Source organism: Lampris incognitus, chromosome 21 (assembly GCF_029633865.1).
Source record: "Lampris incognitus isolate fLamInc1 chromosome 21, fLamInc1.hap2, whole genome shotgun sequence".
Lineage (NCBI taxonomy): Eukaryota > Metazoa > Chordata > Actinopteri > Lampriformes > Lampridae > Lampris > Lampris incognitus.
The window spans coordinates 17,842,933-17,869,286 of record NC_079231.1 but is presented as its reverse complement, the minus strand read 5'-3'; the positions used below and the strand labels follow the sequence as shown (position 1 = coordinate 17,869,286).

The following is a 26,354-nucleotide window of genomic DNA, read 5'->3' as shown; positions in this document are numbered from 1 at the left end:
AAAACATAAGCATAAACCACACACAAACTTAGGTAACGTAAAACAATGTAAATATAAGAATATAAGCATGAGTAAAATGCAGAAACTGAATCAATGAAGCAGACACTCAACATACACTATATATACAAAAGTGTGTGTGTGTGTTTGCTTGAGTAGGTATGCTCTATGGTGTCCTGTCTGTTACAGCTCATGCATATGCATGTTATCTCATTTGCATATGATGAAATATTAAACTGTAAGAAGTGTAAGGTGTATATGCGTGTGTGTGTATATATATATATATATATATATATATATATACAGGGGTGTCACTGATCAGCTGGTCGTGCTGCTCAGTCTGGTATATTGTATGTTGGATTTGGATGAAGCTGATGTAATGCCCCCATTGAAATACATGGGCCTTTTTTAAGTTTTTAAACTTTAATTCCACTAATGACTATAAACATGTTTAATCTGTCATAGCTGCATAGGTATTACTGTGATTTATCATGTGAACTTGTATCGTGTGGATGGAGTTAGTGCTAGAAAAAACAGGTGGAATAAGAACAAAAAGTGGAGGAATAATAATATATGTGGAGTAAGAATGGTAGTTTGGCTGACTGCAGTCAAACCAATGAAAAGGCGTTGAAACATGCATTCATATATTTTCTTGTTCTTTTGTTCATAATCTTAACACTTTTCACGGATTTAAAAATAATAGTCACATTAGGTTTGAAGGGGAAAATAAATCAACAAATCCCCTCATGTAAATGTTTTGTGTAAATAATGATTGACAGATTTCTCTCATAGTTTTATGTATGTGACAGACTCAAAGTATCCTCAGATATAACTGAGAATCAACTTAAAAACAGCTAGAACACAATACACACATTGTGTAACACGATTTAAAACTTTTAAAAGGACAAATGACGGACCAGGTCAAATAATAGTTCATTACAGGAGGATAGCTACACACTGGCCATGAAAGGCAAGGACTCCGTTTTTAAAAAAGAACTGTGTGAAACTAACTAGAAAAATATAATGCTCATTTTATAATCTTTAAAACTTTTCATCTGCAACAGTAGAAATGAATAGATGTTTATGTTGCAGTAATGAGATTAATAACACACCAAATGAAAAGTATTATCAGCTATTTATTATGATGAAGCTCCCTTTAGAAAAATAACGTGATTCTATTCTATTCTACTTTATTCTATTATAAGAACCATTTAAAAAGCTACAGGAATAAAAGTGACTTGTTTAACTTTAATAACTCGGTTCTACCTGCTTAAATAACTCATTGATTTCATTTTCCAAATAACACAAATGGGTCTGTTCCCATTACACCTGTGTGTGTGTGTGTGTGTGTGTGTGTGTGTGTGTGTGTGTGTGTGTGTGTGTGTGTGCGTGTGTCTGATCCCGTACAGAGTGATCTATCATGTCAGCAGGTGTCTTTGGGCAGATGTGTGAGTGTTCCTCCAGAACACAGGAGGCGTCTCTACCTCCTCTATCTAACACAGACACACTGAGGAGCCGCGTAATTCAAACCCAAATCCACCATGGAGAGGTTCATTGAATGTGGAGGTGAAGGTGTGGAGGTGTGTCAGGGTGTCAGAGGAGACTCTGTAGAAGGACAGAGTTCCAGCAGACCAGTCCAGATACACTCCTACTCTGTCAGAGGAGGAGGGGGAGATACGTATCTCTGATACTCTTTTATTATGCCAGGCAGCGTACCTATCACTACAACAGAACAGACCCCAGGACTTTTCATTCCATCCAAGAACACAGTCATCACTTCTTCCTCTCCTTCTGATTCCTCTGTAAGTCACTCCTATAGAAACCCCTCCTTCCCACTTTACCTCCATGTAACAGCGGTCAGTCAGACTCTCTCTACATAGAACCTGTCTCGACAAGTCAAATCTGTCTGGATGATCAGGATACGACTGCTCCTCCCTCAACCGCGTCACCTTTCTGTTGTCCTCAGACAGAAGGAGGTCTCTGTGTGCAGTGTTTGGGTCCAGTGTGAGTTCACAGGCATCTGATGGAGACAGCAAGACACAATACAGCAGTGGTTGTTGATCTAATTTTCCTCTCGTTTAGTTTCTGTTGATTTAGTCACAGATTGGACCTCATCTATCAATTTGTCCATAAATCTGTACGTTTCTGTAAGTATAATTTTATGAATTATACTGCCGCTTTATTTATCAAATGTTCTGAGGTATGACGTTTCCATTGTACTCTTGTATTATGATGAATACCAATCATTCACAACTGGAAGCACAGTCACGTGACCTTATTTATCATGAATTAAAGTAACTGCTCCTTGTTCAGTCCACCTCTGACATAATGGACTGTATTAATATCGTCTTAATATTAGTCCTAATAGTGGTCTTAATATACTTTAACAGCAGGGCTCTGGTGAATCAGCATCAACTCAAAAGTCGCTCGTCATTCTAAGCGAAAAAATAAAAAATCCGTCCTGTCCTTGAGAAGACGCTCCCATTTCACATTTGGACTTTACAGTATTTTGTCCCTTTAAATTTTCTTTTTCAAAAAGTAAATGAATATTACATAGGGGAACAATCACAGGAAGTCTTTCCAGTAGTCTATTAATCATTCTAAACATTTTATCTCACTTCAATATTGTTTGTAAAAAAAAAATTCTCAAGTCTTTTGTTCATCTTTCTTGATGTTTCCACATTAGAGGACAAAGTCTGTTCAAATAAGACTATTTAATGAATAAAAGTGGAAGTTTCTGCATAAAAGCAGTGTGGAGTTGACACACCTTACGTGTGGTCTCAGGTTTTCATACATTTCTGTCAGATGTGTGAAAAAGTTGATAAATCCACTTTTCATGTATAAACATCAGTATGAAGGAATCACACAAACATTAGTTTTGAAGCTCCTTGATAAATGAGACCTAATGACTTAATTTCTCAGCAGTGTGATGAAGACACATCATGTCAACCATCATCTTCTTTCCCAGTAGGATGTGAATGAATGGATGTCCCACACTGCTGTGTGGATGCACTTTCCATCTATAAACAGTTGAATGTGGTCTGCTTTGTTTTCATGAATAAACTAAACACACACTTACACTTCCTCACACCTGGTGTCAACCTGCACACTCCAGCATGGTCCAGTCTGGGGTTGGAGGAGAGACACAGTCACACATTCTCCATTTAATAAACCGCCATCCAATATCAGTCCTGTCCACTGTTACAGATGACCCAGTCTGATCCAGCATCAGAGTAGGGGGGGGGGGATCCTGGTAGAAGACATGATGAGGGAGTGTCATCCGGCCTGTCCATACCTGAGAGTGTCCAGTCTCCAGTGTGGCTCCTCCAGTCCAGCAGAGAGCAGCTCCCCTCCTGAGTCTCCTGGCTGGTTGTAGCTCAGGTCCAGCTCTCTCAGATGGGAGGGGTTGGAGCTCAGAGCTGAGAGCAGAGAAGAACAACCTTCCTCTGTGACCAGACAGCCCGACAGCCTGAACACACACACACACACACACACACACACACACACACACACACACACACACACACACACACACACACACACACACACACACACACACACACACACACACATTAGTTTCTTTCAGCTGTTGATGTCTAAGAGTGTCTCATGAAACACGTTCAACATAATCAGGGTTCCTGAATACGTTTCAGCTTCATTAAACCAAACAATAATAATGGATTATATTTATGTAGAGCTTTATCTAGACACCCAAAGCACTTCACAGAGAAGGGGGGAAACTCACCTCAACCACCACCAATGTGTAGCACCCACCTGGATGATGCATGGCAGCCATTTTGCACCAGAACACTCACCACACATCAGTTTGAGGTGGAGATGGAAGACTCATTGAGCCAATTATACTGGGGGGGGGGGGTTAGGTGGCCAGATGGAGAGAGCCAGGTTGAGAAAATTTCCAAGACACCGGGGACCCCCCTGCTCTTTGCTATAAGATCTTTAATGACCACAGTGAATCAGGACCTCTGTTGTAACATCTCATCAGAAGGACGGCATCTCCTACAGCACTGTGTCTCCATCACTGCACTGGGGCTCCGCTTTTTTTAAAAATTATTATTATTATTATGACCAGAGGGAAGACTGCAACTTATTTTCTCAGGAGATCTCCCATCCAAGTCCTAGCCAAGCCCACACCTGCTTAGCTTCCGTCATTCTGCAGAGCCAGGGTACATGTTGGTATGGCTGCCAGCAAACCAACCCAATCTGACTTGACTGGTATCAGGACGGTGGTCAACAACTTTCTCTGTTAACGCAGGTTACATGAGACTAGGGTACATGTTGGTGTGCAAACTTTTCATTGTTATTCTTTACAGTAGCTGCAACCCTAGTGGTATGAAGAGATCTTGGATACAAATCAAGACTAAATATAAAACATTATCCAAAGTGGTCAGTATTCCCTGTCCTTGTTCTTTCAGTGTTTTAATGTATTCATACTGTAAAACACATTAAGAATTTATAGGATTTGCAGCAAACTGAACAAAAATAAAAAAGTGAACTAAAAAGGATAGGAGGGCGTCCATCTCTGCCAGAAGATCCTCCAGTAAAGAAGTTGCCCATCTCTAATAATGACGGGTGGTCTAACCTGGTGGGGTTCCAGAGAGGTGTGTGTTCTGGCCCCGCTGCTGGCAGCTCCAAGCAAACTGTTTTGACAGCAGATAGTATACGTAAATGAGAGTTTATGCTTTACAGCTGTGATGTGAGCACATGTGGCTGAGTGTACTGGCCATCTGCAGTTTTGAGGGAAATTCTGATATTAATGGAGCCAACACACACAGTCATGAAGCCCCACAGATCAAACCCAACAGTGAACAAGAATCACATAGCTTTATAGATCATGTGATGAATACACATCACATAGGTGATGTCATTAATGCACTGTCATGTTTTGTTCTTAGGGGGGCACAGTGATGTGGAGACACTGTGTGCTCAGAGAGCTGCAGAGGTAAATGCATCCTTTTGTGTTGTCATAGTAGAGATGTGAGTGTGAACACACTGCCAGAGGAAGTGATGCCTCCCTACAGTATGTCTGTAATAGGAAGATGAAGTCGCGCTTCACCCCCTGAACCTGTAGCCTCTATGGTGTTATTTTTTGCTATTAACGATAACGTTACCCGACTCGGTAAAAATAAATAAATCAATAAATAAATAACTGGCTAAATACATGGTCAAAAACAACAGTCATAATATTAATAGTTAAACGCCATTGGAAATGTTGTGATTGGAGATCAGGCCAGCCAATCAAAAATGTTGGCACATTTCTAACGTTGTGGCGTTATATTTGTGCCACAATTCCTGCCAGCGAGCGAAGAGGCACCATTTCGAGCGCGCACAGCACAAGGATGTGGAGCGAGCAGGTCAGGCGTTTACTGAGTACAAAATAGATTTTCCTTTGCTCAAAATTAATGATTATTTGTGCAATGATACATTTCTCTTCGAAATTAAGTTTATGCACGTACAAAACATTTATTTGTGCGCTCAAAATATAGGCACAAAAATACCGCCATAGGCCTCTAAGACAGGTAAAAACACTAAAACATGAACCTCTACACAGGGTTACCACCACACATTCATGTGTTTATACAACACATTTATATTTAAGGGGTGTTTGATACACTACAATATAATATTAACCAGTACATTATTTTTTCAGGTGAAAACAGAGTTACACTACAAACTGAAACAAGAAATATGAATTATAAATATATAGTTGGAATATGGTAAGAAGGAAGGCCTTGCTATGCCTATTAGACTATTTCACTTTTTTCTCTGAAAACAAAACTATATTGATGTGTAATGCATTGACATGACCTCCTTGCTGTTGTATGTACTCATGGAAAGCAGTTGACAGGAAGTAGAAAGTAGAACCGGAGCTTGTTAGTACAACTGGTCTGTAATTCCTCCAATCAGAGAAAAGACCACCCAGGTTAGGATGTATTGACTGCCATTAAAGTGGATGTAAATGAGAATGGAAGGGGTCCTGTGTTGAAGAGGTTTAGGAATACTGACCTGAGAGTTTCCAGTCTACATTGTGGACTCCCCAGTCCAGCAGAGAGCAGCTTCACTCCTGAATCCTGCAGATCATTGTTACTCAGGTCCAGCTCTCTCACAGTAGAGGAGTCGGAGCTGAGAACTGAGGACACAACTTCACAGCTTCTGTCTGACAGATTACAGAAACTCAACCTGAATGGACACACACACACACACACACAAACACACACACACACACACGCACACACAAATATATTATTCTATAATATTTTGATTTTTTAAATATTTTTGATTTTACTACCTGTGGTCATCAGTACAACAGTTTGGATAATAATACTTTATGACTGCACTCATCTGAACACAGAGATTACAAATGGTTACTACTACAAGAGTACTATGATTGCTGCCACTTTTATTACTCATCCCACTACAACTGGGAATACTGCTAGCACTACTACTACCACCACCACTACTACTACTACTACTACTACTACTACTACTACTACTACTACTGTTGTTACTTCCGCTGTGATTACTGCTACTACAAGTACTACTGCTACTACTACTACAGTTAAACCCACCAATATTTAGAGTACATGTGTATGATGGGACGGCTGCCAATGTGAAGCAGAACACTCACCACACACTGGTTATAAAGAGCAAGACACAAAGGTTTAATCCAGCCAATCAGGTAGGAGGGATGTTCAGGTGGTCTTGAGGGTAATGACCTGATTGGATATTTAACCGGCATTGTCTGTCAATCCACTGCTCATTATGAAAGATGTCCTGAAGTTAATTAGCTCCTCAATTCTACTGGCACATTAATGCCATACTCTGAACTTCTGGACAAGTATGGTATTCGTACACCAGCAAGGGAACATGCTTTAGTTTTTAATACAATCCCTTCTGGTGTCGTAATGCTTCTTAGACACTCAGTAGCACCTGAACTGACTTTACTACCACTGGACCCTGTTGTTGCTGCTGTTGGTCACATCTGTTCCTCCTCTAAAAACAGCAATAATAACTGTGATATACGTGTTTTATTTCAAAGAGCAATAGTCTCTGTTCCAAAATGTAGTTTCTTACTGGAATAACTTTACTCCCAACCTGAACTAGAAGAAAATCTGGTGCTTACCTTCTAGAATAGAATAGAATAGAATAGAATACACTTTGTCATTTGTACATACATACAATGAAATTCACTCTCTACATTTAACCATCCTAGCTGTGTGGCTAGGAGCAGTGGGCAGCCGCCGTGCAGCACCCGCGGACCAACTCCAGTTATTTCTTCCTACTGCCTTTGTCAGATTATTAACCCTAACCTCTTTTTGATGGTGGGAGGAAACCGGAGGGCCCGGAGGAAACCCTCAAAGACACGAGGAGAACATGAAAACTCCGCACAGAAAGGACCTGGGACGGCCGGGGATTCGAAACCCAGGACCTTCTTGCTGTGAGCCAACAGTGCCAACCACTGGGTCACCGCGCCCGGTATCTGATTATAAATAAGGTTAAGGAAGAGACTTTTAAAATGATTCATCCTTTTTATCCCTCCAAGGTATTTCTACAAAGATATAAAAAGGACATTGATGTGGACTGCTCAGTTTGTCAGCTGGTTCCAGAAGAGTTATAATACTCTTCCCCTGGCTGGAGAAAGCCCGATGGAGTATTGGATCCGCTTAAATAAAGCTGCGGATGTGGCAGATGTGTGTCTGAGGAGGCAGGGACGGAATACTGTGTGTGTGTGTGTGTGTGTGTGTGTGTGTGTGTGTGTGTGTGTGTGTGTGTGTGTGTGTGTGAATTAATTAACTGGAAAGCGCTTTGACTGCCTGTTGCGAAAAGCGCTATATAAAATTGATTGATTGATTATGTCATTTATTTTGGTCTGGTCTCCACTCTTGTATTTTTGTTTTTGGCAAGATGTGTGTATATCTATTTCCCAATATATTGATCCTGAATTGTCCCCTTCCTATGAAAATGTTTGGTTTGGCTTTTTTACTTACACTTCTACCAAAGCAAATCAATACTATATCATCGATTTGATTTTACCACTTGCAAAATCACGTATTCATAAATATAATTTTTACACTCAAAAACCATCTTTACTTTTTGAAAATTGAAATCAAACAATACATCAACCCTATATTCTAAACACAGGAAATCTGTTAAAACCATACATTTATGTGCCCTGTATAACATTTTTGTGAGTTGATTTATGGTTTCTGTTAGTGTTCTGATCCCCTGGCATTATCTGTTTATGTATTTACTGTGTTTACCAGCTGTTTGTTCACTATTAAATTAAAACAAAGACGGCAGAACAGAAGAGGACGGGAAAAAAACATGTCCTGCAATCTTTTACCATCACAGTGAGTCGGGACCTCATTTATCGTCTCATATGAAGAATGTCAACTTACAAAAATACTTACAAAAATATTGTACTTATAAAAACTTCAACAAGTACTGGAACATCTACAACCAGTGTGTAAATTAGGATGTAATGACTGCCATTAAAGTGGATGTAAATGAGGACTGAAGTGGTTCTGTGTTATAGAGGTTTAGGAATGCTGACCTGAGAGTTTCCAATCTACATTGTGGACTCCCCAGTCCAGCAGAGAGCAGCTTCACTCCTGAATCCTGCAGATCATTGTTACTCAGGTCCAGCTCTCTCACACTAGAGGAGTCTGAGCTGAGAACTGAGGACACAACTTCACAGCTACTGTCTGACAGATTACAGGAACTCAACCTGAATGGACACACACACACACACACACACACACACACACACACACACACACAAATGTATTATTCTATAATATTTCAATGGCTTTAATACTTTTGATTTTGCAACCTGTTGTCATCAGTACAACAGTTTGGATAATAGCACTTTATCACAGCACTCGTCTGAACACAAGAGATTACAAATGGTTACGACTACAAGAGTACTATGATTGCTGCCACTTGTATTTCTCATCCCACTACAACTGCGAAGAGTACTGTTACTACTACTACTACTACTACAACTACTTTAACTCCTGCTTCTACTTCCATTGTGACTGCTGCTACTAGTACAATGATTACTGCTACGTACTACGACTACTACAACTACTGTTACTACTTTTTGTGTGCTTTAGATGAAGTGAAAGCACAGAGATAAAGAGAAGGTCATAACAAAAAAGAAAATAGACACACAAACTGAGAACATCTGTTTGGCCAGATGTTTTCATTTTGTGTGTCAAGTTACTTCATACACAGTACCAGTCACTTCATATACAGTACCAGTCAAAAGTTTGGACACACCTGATTGAATTCATGTTTTTCATAATCTTGAATTCATTACTTATTTCTAAATTTCTTTCCAATTTTTTTTTGGATTTAAAACAGACATTTTTCTATGCCCTCCAGCCAAACAAGTTTTTTTTTAATTAGTTCTTAAGTTAAATTTGGTAAAAATAAAGAAACACCCTACTATGAGACTGAGTAAGTGTGTCCAAACTTTTGACTTGAATTGTATAAGATCACGGTGGCACGTTGGCTCAGTGGTTAGCAAGGTCGCCTCACAGCAAGAAGATCTTGGGTTCGAACCCAGGGGTTGTCAAATCTTGGGGGTCGTCCCGGGTTGTCCTCTGTGTGGAGTTTGCGTGTTCTCCCCGTGTCTGCGTGGATTTCCTCCGGGTGCTCCGGTTTCCTCCCACAGTCCAAAGACATGTAGGTCAGGTGAACTGGCCATACTAAATTGTCCCGAGGTGTGACTGTGTCGACCCTGTGATGGCATGGCGGCCTGTCCAAGGTATCGCCCTGCCTGCCACCCAATGACTGCTGGAATATGCTTCAGCATCCCACGACCCCGATTGGGGTAGGCGGCTTGGATATTGGATGGATGTGTATAAGATCATATACCCAGTTTGAGTCCAGTATAAATTACCACTGAGATTTTTAGAAAAGACTCCTATTACTTTGTACTAGGATTGGTAACATTACTACTACTACTACTACTACTACTTCCAATACTATTACTACTACTACTACAACTCCACTACTTTTACAAATCCAATTACTACTACTATTCATACAAAATCTACCATTACTTCTGCTACTAATGCTATCCCGGCTTATACTACTGCTACCACTACTATTACGACTAGAACTACTACTACTACTACTAGTACTACTAATAAACTGATACTGATACTGTGAATACTATGATTACTGCTACTACAAGTACTACTGCTACTACTACTACTACAGTTAAACCCACCAATATTTAGAGTACATGTGTATGATGAGACGGCTGCCAATGTGAAGCAGAACACTCACCACACATTGCATATTAAGAGCAGGACACAAAGGTTTAATCCAGCCAATCAGGTAGGAGGGATGTTCAGGTGGTCTTGAGGGTAATGACCTGATTGGATATTTAACCGGCATTGTCTGTCAATCCCCTGCTCATTATGAAAGATGTCCTGAAGTTAATCAGCTCCTCAATTCTAGTGGCATATTAATGCCATACTCTGAACTTCTGGACAAGTATGGTATTCGTACACCAGCAAGGGAACATGCTTTAGCTTTTAATACAATCCCTTCTGGTGTCGTAATGCTTCTTAGACACTCAGTAGCAGCTGAACTGACTTTACTACCACTGGACCCTGTTGTTACTGCTGTTGGTCACATCTGTTCCTCCTCTAAAAACAGCAATAATAACTGTGATATACGTGTTTTATTTCAAAGAGCAATAGTCTCTGTTCCAAAATGTAGTTTCTTACTGGAATAACTTTACTCCCAACCTGAACTAGAAGAAAATCTGGTGCTTACCTTCTAGAATAGAATAGAATAGAATAGAATACACTATTTATCACTCTCTACATTTAACCATCCTAGCTGTGTAGCTGGGAGCAGTGGGTAGCCGCCGTGCAGCACCTGGGGACCAACTCCAGTTATTTCTTCCTATTGCCTTGCTCAGGGGCACAGACAGGAGTATCAACCCTAACATGCAGGTCTTTTTGATGGTGGGAGGAAACTGGAGCACCCAGAAGAAACCCACACAGACACGGGGAGAACATGCAAACTCCACACACGGGTTCGAACCCCAGACCTGGGACGGCCTGGAGTTCAAACCAAGGACCTTCTTGCTGTGAGGCAACAGCGCTAACCACTGGGCCACCGTGCCCAGTATCTCATTATAAATAAGGTTAAGGAAGAAACTTTTAAAATGATTCATCCTTTTCATCCCTCCAAGGTATTTCTACAAAGATATAAAAAGGACATTGATGTGGACTGCTCAGTTTGTCAGCTGGTTCCAGAAGATTTATGTCATTTGTTTTGGTCTGGTCCACACTTGTATTTTTTTTAAATGTATTTTTTAATTTTTTTTCCCGTTTTTCTCCCAATTTAGTGGCCAATCGCTCCCTATTCTAATTCAAACACCCACCCTCGTACTGCATGCATTCGCCAACTGCATCTCTCCGGCCAGCCGTCTCGAAGGAGACGCCTCCCCACTTTCGTGACAAGGTGAATCCAGGCCGAACCACTGCTTTTTCCGACACACACAGAGACGCATTCATGTGACGAACACAAGCCGACTCCGTCCCCCTCCCGAAGACAGCGTTGCCAATTATTGCTGCTTCATCGAGTCCGGCCATAGTCGGATCTGACGAGACCGAGGTGCGAACCCCGGCTTTGTGTCGATGCGGTCTAAGCATCGACACAAAGCCGATGCTTAGACCGCTACACCACTGCGGACCGTATTTTTGTTTTTGACAAGATGTGTGTATATCTATTCCCCAATATATCAATTCTAAATTTTCTCTTTCCAATGAAAATGTTTCGTCTGGCTTGTTTATTTACACTTCTACTAAAGCAAATCAATACTATATCATCAATGTGATTCTATTACTTGCAAAATCACATATTCACAGATATATTTTTTCCAATCATAAACCATCTTTACTTTTTGAAAATTGAAATCAAACAATACAATACATCAACCCTATATTCTAAACACAGGAAAGCTATTAAAATCATAAATGTATGTACCCTGTGTATTTCTGTGAGCTGATTTATGATTTCTGTTAGTGTTCAGATCCCCTGGCGTTGTCTGTTTATGTATTTACTATATGTTTACAAGCGGTTTGTTCATTATTAGATTAAAACAAAGATGGCAGAGCAGCAGAGGAAGTGAAAGAAAAAAAACACATCCTATAATCTTTTACCACCACAGTGAGTCAGGACCTCATTTATCGTCTCATACAAAGAATGTCAACTATTGTACTTACAAAAATATTGTACTTATAAAAACTTCAATAACTACTGGAACATCTACAACTGGTGTGTAAATTAAGATGTATTGACTGCCATTAAAGTGGATGTAAATGAGAATGGAAGTGGTCCTGTGTTGAAGAGGTTTAGGAATACTGACCTGAGAGTTTCCAGTCTACATTGTGGACTCCCCAGTCCAGCAGAGAGCAGCTTCACTCCTGAATCCTGCAGATCATTGTTACTCAGGTCCAGCTCTCTCACACTAGAGGAGTCTGAGCTGAGAACTGAGGAAACAACTTCACAGCTGCTGTCTGACAGATTACAGGAACTCAACCTGAATGGACACACACACACACACACACACACACACACACACACACACACACACACACACACATAAATATATCATCCTATCATTTTCTAATGTCTATAATACTTTTGATTTTACTGCCTGTTTTCATCATTACAACAGTTTGGATAATAGCACTTTATTATAGGACTCATCGAAACACGGAAATAACAAAACATTACGACTACTAGAGTACTCTTACTAATGCTACCTTTACTACTAGTCCTGCTATAACTGCGACGGCTCCTTGTTATAATACAATTTGTACTACTACGACTACTGTGACTACTAGACTACTGCTACTACCTCTATTACTGCTTTTACTACAGCTGCTAATTTCACTACTACCTGCTTCTTTTATGATTACTGCTACTTACAACTATTACAACTACTGTTCTAATAGTTGTAATTATTCTAATTTTAATGTCTTTAATACCTTTGATTGTAGAACCTGTAACCCCAACAACAGTTTCGATAATCAGTGTAATGAAACAATATTTTCTCACCAATGGAAAAAAAATATAACATGACATATTTAATCCCTTAAAAGTCCTAATCCATGTACTTACAGAGCTGCATTGGAGGCTTTGACCACTGGCAGCAGCCTCAGAAGACCCTCCTCCGAAGCAGAGTATTTCTTCAGGTCAAACACGTCCAGCTCCTTTTCTGAAGACAGTAAGATGAAGACCAGAGATGACCACTGAGCAGGAGAGAGTTGATCTGTGGAGAGTCTTCCTGATGTCAGGTACTGTTGGATCTCCTCCACTAGAGAATGGTCATTCAGTTCATTCAGACAGTGGAACAGATTGATGCTTCTCTCTGGAGAGAGATCCCCCCTGATCTTCTCCTGGATGTACAGGACTGTTTTCTGATTGGTCTGTGACTTTCTTCCTGTCTTTCCCAGCAGGCCTCGTAGGAGATTCTGATTGGGTTCCAGTGAGAGGCCCAGGAGGAAGCGCAGGAACAAGTCCAGATGTCCGTTTGGACTCTCTAAGGCCTTGTCCACTGCTGTCTGGTAGTGGTCTGGTAGTATAGGTTTATATCTAAATAGTGTAAATAGATTAAACCAGTAGGAGGTTGACTGTGTTTCTGACAGTACGTTTACTCCAGTGTTGATGAATGAGACAAAGACATAAAGAGCAGCCAGAAACTCCTGAATGCTCAGATGGACAAAGCAGAAGATCTTGTCCTGGTACAGCCCACACTCTTCTTTAAAGATCTGTGTGAGCACTCCTGAATACACTGAGGCTGCTTTAATATCAATGCCACACTCTGTCAGGTCTGCTTCATAGAAGATCAGGTTGCCTTTCTCCAGCTGTTCAAATGCCAGTTTTCCCAGAGACATAATCATCTCCCTGCTCTTTGTATTCCAGTGTGGCTCTGTCTCAGCTCTCCCATGATACTTCACATTCTCCTGGATGGACTGAACCACCAGGAAGTGGATGTACATCTCAGTCAGGGTCTTGGGCATCTCTCCTCTCTCATCTGTTCTCAACACGTGATCCAGAACTGTAGTAGTGATCCAACAGAAGACTGGGATGTGACACATGATGTGGAGGCTTCGTGATGTCTTGATGTGTGAGATGATTCTTCTGGCCTGCTTCTTATCTCTGAATCTCTTCTTGAAGTACTCCTCCTTCTGTGGATCAGTGAACCCTCTCACCTCCGTCACCAAGTCAACCCACTTAGGAGGGATCTGGTTGGCTGCTGCGGACCGTGTGGTTATCCAGAGGTGAGCGGAGGGAAGCAGATTCCCTTTGATGAGGTTTGTCAGCAGCACATCCACTGAGGTGGATTTTGTGACATCAGTCGAGATCTCATTGTTCTGGAAGTCCAGAGGAAGTCGACACTCATCCAGACCATCAAAGATGAACACAACTTGGAACTCATCAAAGCTGCAGATTCCTGCTTCTTTGGTTTCAATAAAGAAGTGATGAAGAAGTCCCACCAAGCTGAACTTTTTATCTTTCAGCACATTCAGCTCTCTGAATGTGAATGGAAACATGAAGTGCATATTGTGGTTGGTTTTGTCTTCAGCCCAGTCCAGAGTGAACTTCTGTGTTAAGACTGTTTTCCCGATGCCAGCCACTCCCCTTGTCATCAATGTTCTGATTGGTTTATCTTGTCCAGGTAAGGGTTTAAAGATGTCTTCACATTTGATTTGTGTTTCTGGTCTCGCTGGTTTCCTGGATGCTGCTTCAATCTGTCTGAGCTCATGTTCATTATTGATCTCTCCACTCCCTCCCTCTGTGATGTAGAGCTCTGTGTAGACCTGATTCAGAAGTGTTGACTCTCCTGGTTTAGCAACACCCTCAAACAAACACTGAAACTTCTTCTTCAGAGCTGCTTTGAGTTTACTCTGGCACAAGGGAACAAGGGTTTCTGAATAAACAAATAAATAAGGGAATCACTGAGTGGATGTTACTGTAAATCTGAGAAACAGAAACTTTACCAAACACCATAGTGTAAATTCAACTCATCGCTGGTGGATGGAAAAACACGTCTGATTTAAGACAATGAAGACATGTACATAATTTATATAAAGGATAGATTTATCCAAGTACATTTCCACAAACAACATGTTCATTAATAATAATTCAGCCCTACTCTAATAATATTTTGATGGTTGCTATTCCCCCTCTTGTATTAGTTAGGAGATCTTTACTGGGATTATGGGGACGGTGATGATGTCTTAAAGAGGTTCTCTCTGGTATTATTGTTCTGATGCGACCCAATGTAATCCGCATTTTACACCCACATTAACCAATCAATAGTTTGATCAGATTATCCATTAGATTTCTTTTCATTTACCATCCAAATGGAAACTGTCTGAATCTCCTGTGATAAATCTACATTTTCAGCAGGGTTTTGAATAAAGAGCCTCTTACTGCTCTCCAGAGTGTCAGCCAGCTCCTCCTGCTTCATACTCCTCAGGAAGTGCAGTGTGATCTTCAGAAGTGCCTCTCTGGCACGCCTCCTCTGCTCCTCCTCCTCCTCCCTCTGTCTCTCTATGCACTCTGGGTAATCTTGACTGAGAACCTTCTGGAACCTCTTCAGCTCCTTCTTTACAAAAGTGACAACCTTCTCCTCAAGCAGCTGGAAATGAATTAAACTTTCATGTTGAAGTCATGGAACAAAACATCAAACCCATCTGTGATTGGTTAAAAACCACTGGTGTAAAAAGTGGAACATGGAGACCATTATGACCAGAATGGTTGTTTCTCATTTCAGTTGTAGGTGAAGTAAAAGGTGTTGATGTACATTTACACACCATAAATATATAGTCCAGGTCTGTTTGATGCTCCTGCAAAGACTGACTACTGAGAACATCTGAACTCTCCTGGTGGCCTCTGTGGAGAACATATGACATGTTAGGTCTCTAGATACCCCCCCCCCCCCACACACACACACACGAAGTTGAAGGCGTTGTGTCCTGATGGATTCAGGTAGAAACACAAGGTGAATACCACTGTAAATACTGATCTGATTATTAGATGGGATGTTTTGAGAGAAGAAACTAAATCAACAGAAGGTTCAGACCAATTCTATGTGTCAGGAATTTTATCAATTCCGATTCTGCTTAATGATTTGGTTCTTATCAATTCTGAGTTTCAATTCCAATATGGTAAAAAAAAAAGAGGTCACATGTTGAGATAACAAAAATATCTTTTTTTAAAGCATTAACTGAACATTAACAATGTAAATACACATAAATAAACACATCATCCAAGGAAAATACTGGTGTCCAAACAACACAGTCATATTTGTAGATAATTGGTAGTGGAAAATGCTCTAATCTCTCATATATTTCACCTGACAACAACACAGTGGAAAGCAGTAATGGTTGAACCATTTGTGGATAATAACATTTTGAGCTTCTTGTTGCTTGTAAGATATACGTATATGTATGACTATGCAACAAATAACTCAACAGTTTTTCTTCAGAAAGATCAGCATATCAGCCTTTTTGGGTAGTACGTAGAATCTTTCTGGACAAATAGTGTCTCCAGCAGTGGAGAAAACCCTCTCACTTGGGGCTGTGGAGGCCTGTACGCACAAATACGAAAATACCACCTCTGATAGTAATGGATATGTGGTTCTGTTGTTCCACCACTGGGCAGCAGCGTCATGAGATGTCACTGTTGGTGGCATCTGCAGCTCTCTGACAGTCTGGTGCTGGATGGACGTGGTGCTGTTTGATAATGATATTTTCATCTTCAGATCGTCTTCAGCAGCAAAAAGCTCCTCCAACGGAGACATTATAGCCCTCTTGCAGGGAGGTGGGTGCGACTCCTCTTCCTCACTCTCCTCAATTTGTCTTTGTTGTCTTTTCTCCCCTGACTGCACTGTTACACCATCTTCTCCATGGGCATGCTCTGTTGGCTGCTCAGACTCAGTCAGCTTTCCTGTCATCAACTTTTCCTTGACTGGGTCCCAGACAGTGCTGTCCTCTACTTTGTGCTTGAAACGTGGGTCTAGTGCAGTGGCCTCTTCAAGGAAGTGCCCGATGTCATCACCCTGGTACCACTTGGAGAGGTTTTGCCAGACAGCCTGCTTCAAGCTGGACACAAACACTGTGTCTCTCTCTTCTACAGTGAAGTGCTTCTCCAGCTTCTGAAGAACTGGAAGGACCTGGCTGCATGTGGGGCTCTTTTCGGATGAAACAGAGTGTGGATGTGAATAACACTCTCATCAGCTGGATGAACTCCTCTGCGTTTCAGAAATCTTCATCTGCGAGTCGAGCAAGTCGGTCCCTCTCCATGGGCTTTCTCAGACGCTGGTCTAAGCTGGCTGCTTGGACTGCAGGATACTGCTCAAGGAATCATTCCAGCATCATGTAGAGGGAATTCCAACGAGTTTGAACATCCAGGATTAGGGAGTGCTGAGGCAGATCTATGAAACAAAGAAAATCCCACATGGACTAAAAATTGATAATGCATAGGAAATTAGATTTTTATTTTTATTTTAACAGTTGTTGTCCTATTCTCTGTGTGTGTATTTAAGTGTGTTTTAAATAAAATAAACTTTGGTGCTTAGTGACAGACAATAGTTATCTTATCAATATGAGATCCAGTTTTATGTGTGTGTTTAAATGTGTTTTAAACGAATTAAGATGAATTAAGTGAATTGCCTTTGCTTTGTGACAGACGATAAAGTTGTCTTATCAATATGAGATCCAGTTTTTATTTGGTGTAGTTAGTTATATAGCAAGACATGAGATGTATGTTATGTTACTTGCGTTGTGTTAACAAATGTATTTTTTTCCTGTAAAATGTACACAACAGTTCAGTTTAAATGAGCTGTCATGTAAAAAGGTCAAATGAAGTGAACTGAGGTACCCTTACTTAGGACTTGTTGCTTCTCCCGGAGCACAGGCTTTGCCATGGATGTCCGCTTCATCCAGACGACAACATCCCTGATCTTGGTGGTCCATTTTGCCACTGATGCCTTGAGAGTAAGCACTTCATGCCGCGAGATTTAGTTTGTGGGCAAAACAGTCTAGCTTTATGAGTTGTAGCCTTTCTGTTGCCACATCCATGTTTTTGGCATTGCCAACAGTGACAGCCACTATCTTATCTATCCATCCATTATCCGAAACGCTTATCCTGCTCTCAGGGTCGCAGGGATGCTGGAGCCTATCCCAGCAGTCATTGGGCGGCAGGGGGGGAGACACCGTGGACAGACCGCCAGTCCATCACACAGGGCCGACTATTTTATCCAATATGCCAAATTCTTACAAGATGTCACTAATTTCTTCAGCCACCACTGGTTCTGTTTGTGATGTATAGACTGCCTTTGTTTTGAGCACTTTTTGTCTCATCTTTCCCTCAGTGAAATAGTGTGCTGTCACTGTAAGATAATGATCTTGGGAAATGCTTGTCCAGCCGTCGCTGGTTAAGACAACTTTAACATCACCGAGCTCAGATATAATGTTAGACTTCTCCACCTTGTGCCATGCAGGAATCAGTTGATTGCTCACACTATCTCTGGAGGAAGGAGTGTATTTTGAATTTAGGGCCTTGGGGCCTCATGTATCAATCGTTACTATGGGCAAATTTGTTCGTACACACCCATGGGATTTTTTTTAGCCCTGACATTTGTCTCAGAGGCCAGTGTAGAACCTGGGTAACCCCTGAATTTAGACACCGATTGGCTAACACTGATGTCTTTGCAGGCCTGGGTGATTGCTCGTTGCTAGAGGTAGACAATAGATGTTAGGAGGAAGGAATTACAGATAACCATCATGCTTTGCTACTGTCTATCAGACAATCTTGAGGGCTAGAAAATTCCATGGGTGTGTAAGAACACATTTGCCCATAGTAACGATTGATACATGAGGCCCCTGGTCATCTCCCTGCAAATAAAAATTCAGCATGGCAGTAACGGTTACTTCACAAGTAACCTACTGTCATCAAACTTTTTTTTTTAACCTTTCCCACCTAGATGAAGGGGATTCGACAACTGAGAACAGGTGTAGTAGCCCTTTCACCACAAAAGCCGTTACCGCTCTGCGGCACTCCTCAGTTTTCTCTTTGGTCATACTTCCTTTTATTGCCAAAGAGAACGGTGTTTCGTGGCTTGCTGTCTTCCGGGGCTCTACTGGAGGTGCCTGCGACATGCTGGCGCTGTCTGAGTCTGACACACTCGCAGTCGGGGACCGCAGGACGTCAAACACTGTATTGTAGCGAATTCGGGGGGTCGTCTGAGAGACCGTCACCACAGCCAGGACGCGAACCCGTGTCGCCCGCTCCGCAAGCGACAACGTTAACCAGTCGACTAAAGGGTCCGGCCCGTTAGTCAAGGACCAACGTGTCTACTTACCCATGCACGTTACAGTATCTACATTTTTTTTTCAGATCGATGCCGTGCTGCCTTCAGTATTTGGTCAGATTTGAGGTGCAACCTGCCTTGCAGCTAATAAACTTCCCACATTTACTGCACTTAGCTTTACTGTCACTTTCTTTGGCGAAGTACACCCACACTTTGGACCGTTCACCGCGGCCCATCTTTCAAACTGCTGCTGTGATGCTAGTAAACATGCTAACCGCAAGCTCGCATCATAACAAATGGACAACGGATGCGCAGGTGCATAAGGTAATAATAATAATAATAATAATAATAATAATAATAATAATAAATCAATCTTATATACATATCAATGTTTTCTAACACTCAAAGTCGCTTTACAATAAACGGGGTGAAACAAGACAACAGATAAACACAGCACAATGGATGGGAAGGTGGATAAACACACACAGAAGGGCAGGAAAAACAAAAAACAACAGCACTGTAGACGTGGATTTTCTGTAGGGGTTTACTCCCGTAGCCTCTCCCGAGGTGTCCAAGGTAGAGAAGTCCTGGCAGATACATATTTTAAAAAAAGAAGCCGCCATGTCCTTGCAGACATATGTAGCTCTCGTTTGCAACAATCAATCAATCAAGTTGCATTTTATATAGCGCTTCTCTAGCTGCAACAGCCACTCAAAACACTTTGCATTTCTGGTCAAATCTGAATTTCAGACCCCTGTTATAATAGAACACAAGCCGTTTTCTGTACAACCGCCACCTATTTCGTATGCGTAAGGCCACTGAAATGTGGTTTACAACAATTAACTTATTCACACGTGTATTAAGAAAAGATTTGACGTGGGCCTGGGCCGTTGGAGACTATTGACATTAAGCAGACCAGTGACAGACCTTAGTCGGTATGCAGATGATAGATTGTCAACAGTAGTGGAATGGTCACCAGGAACAACAGTTATTTCCTGCACCTAACATGACCATTTCCATTATTACCACGCGGGAATGAACCAGAGCCTCTGAACAGCACACGGGCTTTGCATATCAACACAGCCGAAGGGGTCTCCATCGTAACTGTTCCGAAAGATTTCATTTCAGCGCATGCCAGGCTAACAACGTGCATAAACATCGGTTGTCACTCAACAAGTCAAACAGACTGACGAATGGATGACGTTGCTGACTAGTGAGCCGTTATTGCAGCAGTTTTGTCAACCAGCTCTTGCGTCCATCAACGTTACTTTTGGCCTAACCTGATATTGTAGCGAATTCGGGGGGGGGGGGGGTGCAGCTGGGAACCGCCGCAGCCAGGACGCGAACCCGGGTCTCCCACACCACGGGCGACTAAGTTAACCAGTCGACTAAAGGGTCCGACCCGTTAGCCAAGGGCTAGCCAGTCTATTTTTCCGTGAACGTTACAATATTTAACATCCTGTGACTTTACAACTATATCATTCACAACTGCCTGATTTTCTAGGAACAAAAGCTGCGTATTAATCTTAACAATACGACTGGTTACAAGTTGTTAATTACCTCGTCTAATGTGTCTGTGGTGAAAAAAAATCCATATCGTAAGCAGTCAAAATTTCCCTGCCCACTCCCCACCGAGACGCCATCTTGTAGTAAGTACAGATTTATATCTCCTTCAGGAACCGATAAGCAGAACCGAAATTCAACTTTTTTTTAATGGGTACCCGGTACCCGGCATTTTTACTCGGTTCTAATTTGGAACCGAGTTTCGGTTCCCGGCCCTAGTCATGACTTGTTACCTCTGTCTGTTCAGTAGAGTCGGATGACAACCAAACCATCTGTTAATATCAGCAGTTTAATTCTGACCTCTGTTCAGTAGAGTGGTGTCCATCTTGGAAATAAATAGGTGGTTCCATAGACTGGTCACTCTTGATGGACCCACAGCTGGGTACAGGGGAGTCTGGTCTCTCCTGATGGATCCTGCTAAAAACAGAGGAAGACTATTTAATAAGTCTTGTTTTGAAGATGTATTAAGTAGGTATGGGTCAGAATAGTCGACTATATGCAGGAGAGTAATAAGAACTTTGGTTTTAACTGATAGTCACTATAGATGTGACCATAGACCTCACCTCTGTTCAGTAGAGTGGTGTCCATCTTTGAATGTAATAGTTATTCCCATAGACTGGTCACTGTTCATGGACCCACAGCTGGGTACCGGGGAGTCTGGTCTCTCCTGATGGATCCTGCTAAAAACAGAGGAAGACTATTTAATAAGTCTTGTTTTGAAGATGTATTAAGTAGGTATGGGTCAGAATAGTCGACTATATGCAGGAGAGTAATAAGAACTTTGGTTTTAACTGATAGTCACTATAGATGTGACCATAGACCTCACCTCTGTTCAGTAGAGTGGTGTCCATCTTTGAATGTAATAGTTATTCCCATAGACTGGTCACTGTTCATGGACCCACAGCTGGGTACCGGGGAGTCTGGTCTCTCCTGATGGATCCTGCTAAAAACAGAGGAAGACTATTTAATAAGTCTTGTTTTGAAGATGTATTAAGTAGGTATGGGTCAGAATAGTCGACTATATGCAGGAGAGTAATAAGAACTTTGGTTTTAACTGATAGTCACTATAGATGTGACCATAGACCTCACCTCTGTTCAGTAGAGTGGTGTCCATCTTTGAATGTAATAGTTATTCCCATAGACTGGTCACTGTTCATGGACCCACAGCTGGGTACCGGGGAGTCTGGTCTCTCCTGATGGATCCTGCTAAAAACAGAGGAAGACTATTTAATAAGTCTTGTTTTGAAGATGTATTAAGTAGGTATGGGTCAGAATAGTCGACTATATGCAGGAGAGTAATAAGAACTTTGGTTTTAACTGATAGTCACTATAGATGTGACCATAGACCTCACCTCTGTTCAGTAGAGTGGTGTCCATCTTTGAATGTAATAGGTATTCCCATAGACTGGTCACTGTTCATGGACCCACAGCTGGGTACCGGGGAGTCTGGTCTCTCCTGATGGATCCTGCTAAAAACAGAGGAAGACTATTTAATAAGTCTTGTTTTGAAGATGTATTAAGTAGGTATGGGTCAGAATAGTCGACTATATGCAGGAGAGTAATAAGAACTTTGGTTTTAACTGATAGTCACTATAGATGTGACCATAGACCTCACCTCTGTTCAGTAGAGTGGTGTCCATCTTTGAATGTAATAGTTATTCCCATAGACTGGTCACTGTTCATGGACCCACAGCTGGGTACCGGGGAGTCTGGTCTCTCCTGATGGATCCTGCTAAAAACAGAGGAAGACTATTTAATAAGTCTTGTTTTGAAGATGCATTAAGTAGGTATGGGTCAGAATAGTCGACTATATGCAGGAGAGTAATAAGAACTTTGGTTTTAACTGATAGTCACTATAGATGTGACCATAGACCTCACCTCTGTTCAGTAGAGTGATGACCATCTTTGAATGTAATAGGTATTCCCATAGACTGGTCGCTCTTGATGGACACACAGCTGGGTACAGGGGAGTCTGGTCTCTCCTGACTGACTGGGCTTCAACACAACACAAACAGACCTTTGACTCTGACTGATGATGTCATGATGACGTCACTGCTGAGCTCTGAGATGGAGACCAGTCATGGACAGTTAGAGATCCTCATCTTACCTCTCAGCTTTGGTCTGGGTGTCATGTTCCCCAGACAGAGTGGTTTTAGAGGTATGACCTCCCTCCTCTCTCTCCTCAGACACATTCATAGCAGAGTGTAGACCTTCACACAAACACACACAACATGCTGTGTTAGTTGGACACATTCATTATCATACGATTTTCATTAGAGGATCAGTTATTTGTAGGCTTGTTATCATTCATATTAGTAACATGTCACATACACACTGAGTGTATAAGATACTAGAACCACCTGCTGTTTGCATCTAACAGCCTGACCAGAAACATCCAGAAAGAAGGATCTGAAGCCTTGTGGACCATCGAGACCTGGACTGTTTTAACAGGTGGTTGTGTTAAAGAAAATGGATCTCCCTGTTGGAAGGCGGTAGTATTTTTTACACTCAGTAGATGAACAGTAGATAAAATGTATTTCAGTCAAACTTCTCCAAGCTGTCGGAGCAGTTCTGAGACTCTCTGCTTAACTCACCAACAGAATGAGGAGAGACAACACACTATAACCTGTTGGCTGCTGTTGGTTCTGTCTGGGTACCACTGAAAGGAAAACACATAAAACATTCTCATGGAATGTTCATCTCAACACCAAAGTTAGACAGAAATGCTGGAAATCATGACACAATGAATTCCAATGAATATTCAGATGTGAAAGTAACAGATAAACATTTTTTGTTGGATTTTCCCTCTTTTTTTCCCTCCTCAATTGTACCCGTCCAATTACTCCGCTCTTCTGAGCTGTCCCGGTTGCTGCTCCACCCCCTCTGCCGATCCGGGGGAGGGGGGGGGCTGCAGACTACCACATGCCTCCTCCCATACATGTGGAGTGAGGAGTTTCGCCAGGGGGACGTAGCGTGTGGGAGGATCACACCATTCCCCACAGTTCCCCCTCCCCCCCGAACAGGCGCCCTGACCGACTAGAGGAGGCGCTAGTGCAGCGACCAGAACACATACCCACCTCCGGCTTCCCACCTGCAGACACGGCCAATTGTGTCCGCAGGGTCACCCGACCAAGCCGGAGGTAGCACGGGGATTCGAACCAGCAATCCTTGTGCTGGCAGGAAACGGAATAGATCGCCATGCAACCCGGAGACCCGAGTCATCATACATTTCATATGTTTCCTGGACACACAAGAGAAGATGCTTCTTATTCTCTTTGGTCGGTCCTGGATGTCTGTGGACTTTTGATCACATCCTCATAACTTCAATGTCAAAGTCTAGAAATGTCAGAATGACACCAAATCAGTCTAACCAGTGGTCAGGTCTAGTCCGTGTCAACAAATCACATATCAGGTGGTTTAGTTTATCTGTGTCCACTACATAGAGGATAAGAATCACATCTTGGACAGTGGACTGAAGAAAAGCCTTAAAACTCAGAAATGAAATTCAGGTGGAGAAACTTTTATCAATTCAAAATTTAGTAGATGACGTAGAAAGTCAATGGTTATGAAAATCTATCTGAAATGACACAAAATCACAGCTACAGTAAAGAATATAATAATATGTAATAATAAATAATAAATAATAATAAAGTATATAGAATATAATAACATATAATAATAATAAATAATAATAAAGTCTATTACTGAGGGGAAACTAGAGGAATAGTAAACTCTCATGTTTCTGTATCAACAGATTGGGTTTGATAAATGGTTTCCTGTTTCATATATTGTTTTGTCTGATATATGAACATAGTCAACATGTCTATGGAGTCTGTGCAGAACCGCTGAGCACGCCGCTGCTGCTGTGGAGGAATCATGAATGGTGGGCGGGATTTAACAGTGACACATACTGAAGAATTTAAGTAATGCAATGGACTATAAATCCATTGCATTAATAATATGGTAGTCAAAGTTGTGTATGCAAATTTTCACAGCATGGACACAATTTGACATGTAATGGTGGATCGGTGGGTTGGCATGAAATTTAAAGGCATCAAATTCACATTTTAAAACACTTCATCACAGTTGTCCTTTACAAGTACACCATAGTCACTGAGTAGTAAAATACAAAGGAACTGACAGTAGGTAGTCATCTAGTAGTGTCTGGATAATGTTGCCTGGTAAAACCCTTACCTGGTGAATTAACATCCAGAAACAGGTCTGTGTTGACGGTGGGATACAGGACGGGGCGTTCAGACGATGTACTGATGTTGGGCTGCAGGCTCCATCTCGATGACCCTGATGAAACTTAAGTCAGTCAGGACCTGCACACAGGAATGTGTCAGAACAGGATCCTCGTTCTATGTGGGAAGTTATGACCAAAGATGAACCAGTGCTGACAACATGTACACACAATATGAAAAACACACCTACACCAGGAAACTCCCAGATTAATATTCTAATAATCCTCCATTACTTTGGTAGAACAAGGACATCAGTTAATAAATAAAAGCCAACAGGTCTACTTTGTTTCTACCCATCCAATGTTGTGATTTCACCTTAAGAAAAAACAACTATATTTATGTTTTTTAATAAATTACCCTTAAAAGACAAGGAGTTATCCAAAAGGTACACAGACTCTATGACTATAGTGTATATGAAAAGGACCATTTTAAAATGTGATTTGACACTTTCACATTCACAGAAATCCACTGTCCCATGACTGACAACTGTCCTGGCTGACTTTAAGCTGATGATGAAGGTTCAACAGGAATATTTCAGTCTGTCGGGTAGAGGGATGGACAGTAGGGACTGTATTTGGACTTCTCTCCATTTGTCCTCCCAGTACAACAACACAGTATGACATACATGTAGGTTATCTTTCTCATTCCTTCCACTGTAGTTTTACTGAATTTAATTACTTATCTAATTAGTACATGTCTTATGGTTGGGCGAGAACTGTCCTATAAATATATATATAAATATATACACACATATATATATATACACACACACACACACACACACACACACACACACATATATATATATATGTATATATAACAAAACTAGACAACGTCTACAGCACTCATTCAACTGTCTTTACCACCACACTGAGCAGAGGCCGAATAAAAGACAAGCATGACTTTCACTTTGAAATGATCCCAAACTCTCAGAGCTGGTTTGACAGCTTTGCGTTGTGCTGTCAACAGTCTGTTGCTGGCACAACACCAAACCAGAAATACAACCTGAACTACCTTACACACACTTTGACGTTTTCCAATGTTTAAAATGCTGGTCTGCCCAGTCCATCTGATGGAAACAGCAGATAGTTGTAGTGTTTTTTACACTTACTTTAATGTGACATGTTGCTTATGTTCATAATCACCACTGATCTGCCAATAGAAAGCTTATTAGA

The 26,354-nt window shown here is 41.4% G+C and overlaps 1 protein-coding gene across 1 annotated transcript; it reads right to left on the bottom strand.

Annotated features, from left to right (window-relative positions):
• Positions 1-1,490: 1,490 nt before the first annotated feature.
• LOC130131491 (protein NLRC3-like) lies at positions 1,491-22,618 on the bottom strand. The gene is made up of 12 exons (XM_056301189.1): positions 22,551-22,618; positions 22,288-22,404; positions 21,236-21,352; positions 15,873-15,951; positions 15,490-15,697; positions 13,171-14,983; positions 12,413-12,586; positions 8,570-8,743; positions 6,022-6,195; positions 3,293-3,466; positions 3,077-3,123; positions 1,491-2,017 (listed from the first exon to the last, which is right to left on the bottom strand). The coding sequence occupies exons 1-12, from the start codon at positions 22,616-22,618 to the stop codon at positions 1,491-1,493; spliced, it is 3,672 nt and encodes a 1,223-aa protein (XP_056157164.1).
• Positions 22,619-26,354: the final 3,736 nt, after the last annotated feature.

Bases quoted from the DNA above. Each gene is read 5' to 3' on its own strand.
- LOC130131491 (XM_056301189.1), bottom strand. From the start codon at position 22,618: ATGAACAGTGACCAGTCTATGGGAATAACTATTACATTCAAAGATGGA. The intron at 15,698-15,872 runs GTGTGTAAATGT...ATTCATTTCCAG, and splicing joins ACCTGGACTATATATTTATG to CTGCTTGAGGAGAAGGTTGT. The intron at 6,196-8,569 runs GTCAGCATTCCT...GTGTCCATTCAG, and splicing joins TGTAGATTGGAAACTCTCAG to GTTGAGTTTCTGTAATCTGT.